The 7500-nt window shown below is 68.3% G+C and overlaps 1 protein-coding gene across 1 annotated transcript in view; it reads right to left on the bottom strand.

The window, feature by feature from the left end:
* Nucleotides 1-5972: 5972 nt before the first annotated feature.
* Nucleotides 5973-7500, bottom strand: part of LOC139605124 (serine/arginine repetitive matrix protein 1-like) — a 4130-nt gene continuing 2602 nt past the window's right edge. Inside the window, exons 3-4 of the mRNA XM_071456514.1 lie at nt 6599-7500; nt 5973-6069 (exon numbers count right to left, since the gene is read on the bottom strand). The exon at nt 6599-7500 is cut by the window's right edge and continues 697 nt beyond it. Coding sequence (XP_071312615.1) covers nt 5973-6069; nt 6599-7500 — 999 coding nt within the window. The remainder of the gene's footprint in view (nt 6070-6598) is intronic.

A 7500-nucleotide genomic window follows, 5' to 3' on the forward strand; every position in this document is an offset into this window, starting at 1 on the left:
CCGGGCCCCTGGGGTAGACCTGTTGTCCCGGGCTCCTTGGGTAGACCTGTTGTCCCAGGCTCCTTGGGGTAGACCTGATGTCCGGGGCCACCGGGGTAGACCTGATGGCCGGGGCCTCCGGGGTAGACCAGTTGTCCCGGGCCCCTTGGGTAGACCTGTTGTCCCAGGCTCCTTGGGGTAGACCTGATGTCCGGGGCCACCGGGGTAGACCTGATGTCCCGGGCCCCTTGGGTAGACCTGATGTCCCGGGCCTCCGGGGTAGACCTGTTGTCCTAGGCTTCGGGGTAGACCTGTTGTCCCAGGCTTCGGGGTAGACCTGTTGTCCCAGGCTTCGGGGTAGACCTGTTGTCCACGGCCTTCAGGGTAGACCTGTTGTCCCGGGCTCCTTGGGGTAGACCTGATGTCCGGGGCCACCGGGGTAGACCTGATGGCCGGGGCCTCCGGGGTAGACCAGTTGTCCCGGGCCCCTTGGGTAGACCTGTTGTCCCAGGCTCCTTGGGGTAGACCTGATGTCCGGGGCCACCGGGGTAGACCTGATGGCCGGGGCCTCCGGGGTAGACCAGTTGTCCCGGGCCCCTGGGGTAGACCTGTTGTCCCAGGCTCCTTGGGGTAGACCTGATGTCCGGGGCCACCGGGGTAGACCTGATGTCCCGGGCCCCTTGGGTAGACCTGATGTCCCGGGCCTCCGGGGTAGACCTGTTGTCCTAGGCTTCGGGGTAGACCTGTTGTCCCAGGCTTCGGGGTAGACCTGTTGTCCCAGGCCTTCAGGGTAGACCTGTTGTCCCGGGCCGCCGGGGTAGACCAGTTGTCCCGGGCCGCCGGGGTAGACCTGATGTCCTAGGCTTCGGGGTAGACCTGTTGTCCCAGGCCTTCAGGGTAGACCTGTTGTCCTAGGCTTCGGGGTAGACCTGTTGTCCCGGGCCGCCGGGGTAGACCTGTTGTCCCGGGCCGCCGGGGTAGACCTGATGTCCTAGGCTTCGGGGTAGACCTGATGGCCGAGGCCCCTAGGGTAGACCTGTTGTCCCGGGCCTCCGGGGTAGACCTGTTGTCCCAGGCCCCTTGGGGTAGACCTGATGTCCTAGGCTTCGGGGTAGACCTGTTGTCCCAGGCCTTCAGGGTAGACCTGTTGTCCCGGGCCGCCGGGGTAGACCTGTTGTCCTAGGCTTCGGGGTAGACCTGTTGTCCCGGGCCGCCGGGGTAGACCTGTTGTCCCGGGCCGCCGGGGTAGGCCTGATGTCCTAGGCTTCGGGGTAGACCTGATGGCCGAGGCCCCTAGGGTAGACCTGTTGTCCCGGGCCTCCGGGGTAGACCTGTTGTCCCAGGCCCCTTGGGGTAGACCTGATGTCCGGGGCCACCGGGGTAGACCTGATGTCCCGGGCCCCTTGGGTAGACCTGATGTCCCGGGCCTCCGGGGTAGACCTGTTGTCCTAGGCTTCGGGGTAGACCTGTTGTCCCAGGCTTCGGGGTAGACCTGTTGTCCACGGCCTTCAGGGTAGACCTGTTGTCCCGGGCTCCTTGGGGTAGACCTGATGTCCGGGGCCACCGGGGTAGACCTGATGGCCGGGGCCTCCGGGGTAGACCAGTTGTCCCGGGCCCCTTGGGTAGACCTGTTGTCCCAGGCTCCTTGGGGTAGACCTGATGTCCGGGGCCACCGGGGTAGACCTGATGGCCGGGGCCTCCGGGGTAGACCAGTTGTCCCGGGCCCCTGGGGTAGACCTGTTGTCCCGGGCTCCTTGGGTAGACCTGTTGTCCCAGGCTCCTTGGGGTAGACCTGATGTCCGGGGCCACCGGGGTAGACCTGATGGCCGGGGCCTCCGGGGTAGACCAGTTGTCCCGGGCCCCTTGGGTAGACCTGTTGTCCCAGGCTCCTTGGGGTAGACCTGATGTCCGGGGCCACCGGGGTAGACCTGATGTCCCGGGCCCCTTGGGTAGACCTGATGTCCCGGGCCTCCGGGGTAGACCTGTTGTCCTAGGCTTCGGGGTAGACCTGTTGTCCCAGGCTTCGGGGTAGACCTGTTGTCCCAGGCTTCGGGGTAGACCTGTTGTCCCAGGCCTTCAGGGTAGACCTGTTGTCCCGGGCCGCCGGGGTAGACCAGTTGTCCCGGGCCGCCGGGGTAGACCTGATGTCCTAGGCTTCGGGGTAGACCTGTTGTCCCAGGCCTTCAGGGTAGACCTGTTGTCCTAGGCTTCGGGGTAGACCTGTTGTCCCGGGCCGCCGGGGTAGACCTGTTGTCCCGGGCCGCCGGGGTAGACCTGATGTCCTAGGCTTCGGGGTAGACCTGATGGCCGAGGCCCCTAGGGTAGACCTGTTGTCCCGGGCCTCCGGGGTAGACCTGTTGTCCCAGGCCCCTTGGGGTAGACCTGATGTCCTAGGCTTCGGGGTAGACCTGTTGTCCCAGGCCTTCAGGGTAGACCTGTTGTCCCGGGCCGCCGGGGTAGACCTGTTGTCCTAGGCTTCGGGGTAGACCTGTTGTCCCGGGCCGCCGGGGTAGACCTGTTGTCCCGGGCCGCCGGGGTAGGCCTGATGTCCTAGGCTTCGGGGTAGACCTGATGGCCGAGGCCCCTAGGGTAGACCTGTTGTCCCGGGCCTCCGGGGTAGACCTGTTGTCCCAGGCCCCTTGGGGTAGACCTGATGTCCCGGGCCGCCGGGGTAGACCTGTTGTCCCGGGCCTCCGGGGTAGACCTGTTGTCCCGGGCCGCCGGGGTAGACCTGATGTCCTAGGCTTCGGGGTAGACCTGTTGTCCCAGGCCTTCAGGGTAGACCTGTTGTCCCGGGCCGCCGGGGTAGACCTGTTGTCCTAGGCTTCGGGGTAGACCTGTTGTCCCGGGCCTCCGGGGTAGACCTGTTGTCCCACGCCGCCGGGGTAGACCTGTTGTCCCAGGCCCCTTGGGTAGACCTGTTGTCCCGGGCCCCTTGGGGTAGACCTGTTGTCCCGGGCCGCCGGGGTAGACCTGATGTCCTGCGCTTCCGGGGTAGACCTGATAGCCCAGGCCCCTTGGGGTAGACCTTTTGTCCCAGGCCCTGGGGGTAGACCTGGTGTCCCCGGGCGGGCCCTCGCCTACGGCAGCCCGGCCCCTTGGCTAGACCTGTTGTCCCAGGCCCCTAGGGTAGACCTGTTGTCCCAGGCTCTTGGCTAGACCTGTTGTCCCGGGCCGGCCTTGGCCTACGGCAGCCTAGCAAGCGGCAAAAGGATGCAGACAGCGCCGGGGAGGCTGATGGGGGAGGGCGGGGCGCCCCCAACCGCCCATGGCCGGCTGCGCTTGCCACAGAGCGGGCAGGGCCAGGGGCCGGGGCAGGGCCAGGGAGAGAGGGCACGCCAGAGCGTGAATGCCTATGGGCGGGCCGGCGGGCGGCTGCGCGCGCGCGGGTGGCAGGGGGCCGGGTGGAGGTGGCTGGGGAGGGGTTGGCGAGGGGGCGGGGAGGGTTGGCCGCGCCTTCCTTTCACGCGCAGCGGTGTGGTAGCCTGCAGGCGTGGCCGTGCGTTAGGGTTAGGGTTAGTTGGGGGGGGGGGGGGTTAGGGTTAGGGTTAGGGTTAGGGTTAGGGTTAGGGTTAGGGTTAGGGTTAGGGTTAGGGTTAGTGGGGGGGGGGTTAGGGTTAGGGTTAGGGTTAGGGTTAGGGTTAGTGGGGGGCGGGGGGAGTTAGGGTTAGGGTTAGGGTTAGGGTTAGGGTTAGGGTTAGGGTTAGTGGGGGGCGGGGGGAGTTAGGGTTAGGGTTAGGGTTTGTTGGGGGGGGGGGGGGGGGGGTGCGTGTCACTGTTTCTGTCTCTGTGCGGACGAGGGCCGGTGGCTTCGTGCCGGCCCCGGGCGCCTCGGCACCGAGTCCCCACGGCCCCCTAGAGTCACGTCGAGGGCCCAAGACCTCTGCGGACCGTGAAACAACCCGCCCGAAAGCTACACACAGCGCCTGTGTGCTGGCGGCGGTGCCGGCGGCCGCCGTCGCCTCTACCGGCGGGCGGGGCGGGGCGGGGCGGGGAGGGGAGGGGAGGGGAGGGGCGCGGCGGGGCGAGCCGCATCGGGGCCAGGGCGGCCGGCCTGGGTAGGTTCCACCCCAGGAGGGCGTGGCGGGGCAGGGCGGGGGGTGGGTGGTGGGGGCGCTGTTTGGCCAGGTCAGCGTGTCAGCAGGCAGAGCACCGGCCTCGGCTTGCCCGTCGGCTCGGCTGGGGGCGCTTCCGATAGGAAAGAAAAAGAAATCCAATGGGTCAATTTTTGGGTTGGTTTGCTTTCCCGGATAAGTTTCTCGTTCCAAGCAAATAGAAGAGCCATTCTTTCAGGAAAGGAGAAAAGAAAAAGGGGCGGGGCGGGGCGGGGGGGGGCCCGGGGGGGTGGGGGACAACCCAAGAAAACCCAAATCCAAACCACAAGCCCCCCAACCCCCCAAAAAAAACCAACCTCAAAAATCAGTATCAGAGAAAGCCAAAGCAACTGGAAAAAACCCCCCAAAAACCCCCAAAACAGCCCCCCCCCCCCCCCCCCCCCCGAAAAACAAAACAAAAGAAAATACCAAAGCAAACCCAAACCAAATCCCCCCAAAGAACAACAACAAAAAAATGGAAAACATGTCATGGTCTTGAAAGGGGGGGTGGGGTTGGGGTTCATTGTGTGGGACGGGGGGTCGATCGAGCCATCTGGCTCCGGGGTGTTATGAGGCTGTGAGCTTCACCCGGCTCTGGGGTCGCTGGGCACGGCGAGGTGCCCGGGCGGCGGGCGACAACAGGGGGACAGGAGGTCAACCATGGATCCGAGCCGGACCCGGCTCATCAGGTCTACCCCGGCTGCGGCCGGGGACATCAGGTCTACCCCGGCTGCGGCCGGGGACATCAGGTCTACCCCGGCTCCGGTCGGGGACATCAGGTCTACCCCGGCTCCGGTCGGGGACATCAGGTCTACCCCGGCTCCGGCCGGGGACAACAGGTCTACCCCGGCTCCGGTCGGGGACATCAGGTCTACCCCGGCTGCGGCCGGGGACATCAGGTCTACCCCGGCTCCGGCCGGGGACATCAGGTCTACCCCGGCTGCGGCCGGGGACATCAGGTCTACCCCGGCTCCGGCCGGGGACATCAGGTCTACCCCGGCTCCGGCCGGGGACATCAGGTCTACCCCGGCTCCGGCCGGGGACATCAGGTCTACCCCGGCTGCGGCCGGGGACAACAGGTCTACCCCGGCTGCGGCCGGGGACATCAGGTCTACCCCGGCTCCGGCCGGGGACATCAGGTCTACCCCGGCTCCGGTCGGGGACATCAGGTCTACCCCGGCTCCGGCCGGGGACATCAGGTCTACCCCGGCTCCGGCCGGGGACAACAGGTCTACCCCGGCTCCGGTCGGGGACATCAGGTCTACCCCGGCTCCGGCCGGGGACATCAGGTCTACCCCGGCTCCGGCCGGGGACATCAGGTCTACCCCGGCTCCGGCCGGGGACATCAGGTCTACCCCGGCTGCGGCCGGGGACAACAGGTCTACCCCGGCTCCGGCCGGGGACATCAGGTCTACCCCGGCTCCGGTCGGGGACATCAGGTCTACCCCGGCTCCGGCCGGGGACATCAGGTCTACCCCGGCTCCGGCCGGGGACATCAGGTCTACCCCGGCTCCGGCCGGGGACATCAGGTCTACCCCGGCTCCGGCCGGGGACATCAGGTCTACCCCGGCTGCGGCCGGGGACAACAGGTCTACCCCGGCTGCGGCCGGGGACATCAGGTCTACCCCGGCTCCGGCCGGGGACATCAGGTCTACCCCGGCTCCGGTCGGGGACATCAGGTCTACCCCGGCTCCGGTCGGGGACATCAGGTCTACCTCGCTCCGGGGTCCGCCGGGGGCCGGCCTTGCCCCCTGGTGGCGGGCGCCGGCCGGGGACATCAGGTCTACCTCGCTCCGGCGGGACTTAGTGCAATTTCGGCGCCGGCCGGGTAGACCTGTTGTCTCGGCCGTCTGCGGAAGTTCACCAAGGGGTCGCTGTTGTCGGCCGCCTCCGGCTGCGTCATGGTAGGAGGCGGCCTGCGTTGGCGCCCCTCCCCGGTCGAGCTGCATTGGTCCTCTTGGAGGCCTGGCCGGCTTTGGACTCGTCTGTCCGTCTTCTGGGAGCGAGGTGACGGGCCGCATCCCCGCAGGTTGACCCCGTACCTGCGTCCGAGGCGGAGCGGAGCGGCCGCGCGTGCGGTCGCCAGGGCCAAGCGAGTGCCGCCTAGCCGGGAACGAAGCGCGCGTGCCTTTGTGTCCCGGCTCCCGTCCTTCCCAGGGAAAAGTGGGTCCAGTTGGCGAGGCGAGAGAGAAGGGGCCGCGCGAAAGAGCCGGATCCGCGGAGGCGAGAGAGAAGGGCCGCGCAAGAGCGGATCCGGAGAAGGCCGAGAGAGAGCAAGAAGGGCGAAAGACGATCCGAGAAAGCTGCTCGCCGGCCCCGAGGCGAGGCGGGGAGAGAGAGCCGAGAGAGCGAGCCCAGAGAGAGTTGCCGAGAGAGGAGAAGAGAGAGAGAGAGAGCAAGAGAAGCCGCGAGCGTGTCCCGCTCCGGCCCGGCTTCTGCCGGTCGATTGGCCACGGGGGGGGGCGGCCCCCCCCGGGCACCGGTGGCGGGCGAGGCGGCGGCGCCTCGTCCCTTTTCTGCCCGGCCTTAAGCCGGGGGCCCGCTCGGCGGGCGCGGTTTTGGGCCCGTCGGTCCGCCTCGGCGGTGGCGGCGGTGCTCGGCCCGCGTTGGAGAAGCCGTCCCCCTCCCTCGGCCTTAAGCCGGGGACCCGCCTTGTGGCGGGCAGAATTTTTGGGCCTAGTTCTTTTTCTTTTTTTGAACTTGCCGGGCCCGGCACCCGACGGAGAGCCCCCCGGACTGGTCCTGGGCGAGGCGGCGGCGCCTCGCCTACCTCGGTCGTGGCCGGGCTCGACCGAGCCGCTTGTGCCGGGCGGGGCCGGCTTTGCCGCGCCGGGTGGGTTGCTTTCGGTTGAGGCGGGCGGAGTGTGGGGGGCACCCGCCAGGCCTCCTCCGCGGGCCTTCTTTCTTTTTCTCTGGCGGCCCTAAGCCGCGGCACTGAGGAGCGTTGCGACGACAGCGCGAGGCGGGATGCCGGTGAGTCCGTGGTGGGGAGGCAGTTGAGGCCCGTCACTCGGCCCCCCCGCTGCGGGCCCCTGGCCCCGTGGCCCCCGTGGCTAGCACGGGGCGTTGCGAACGCGCCTCCGTGTGCCTTTTTCTTTTGTCGTGCCGTCCCCCGGCTTTTTTTTTTCCGGCAGGGCAAGCCGACCGCCGCGAGGCCGGGCGAAAGCCGCCGGTGGCCCGTGGCCGCGCCAGGTCGGTGGCACTTTTTCTCGCACGCTCGGCCGGGTTCTCCCCGGGCCGCTCCAGTCCCGCCGTTGCCGGCTGCGGGCGGGCGGGTGGCGGCACCCCCCGCGCTCCTCTGCTGCGGCGAGCGAGCGATCCGACGGGCAGGCGGGCTGGGCGGCCGTCGCCGTTGTTGTCCCAGGAAGCGTGGCCGTGGGGCCCTTGTCGCCGTCGGCGCGGAGCCGCGGCTGATCGATGTGGCTTT

The sequence above is a fragment of the Agelaius tricolor genome, unplaced genomic scaffold (genome assembly GCF_023055355.1).
Source record: "Agelaius tricolor isolate 1412-34295 unplaced genomic scaffold, bAgeTri1.0.p SCAF_60, whole genome shotgun sequence".
NCBI lineage: Eukaryota > Metazoa > Chordata > Aves > Passeriformes > Icteridae > Agelaius > Agelaius tricolor.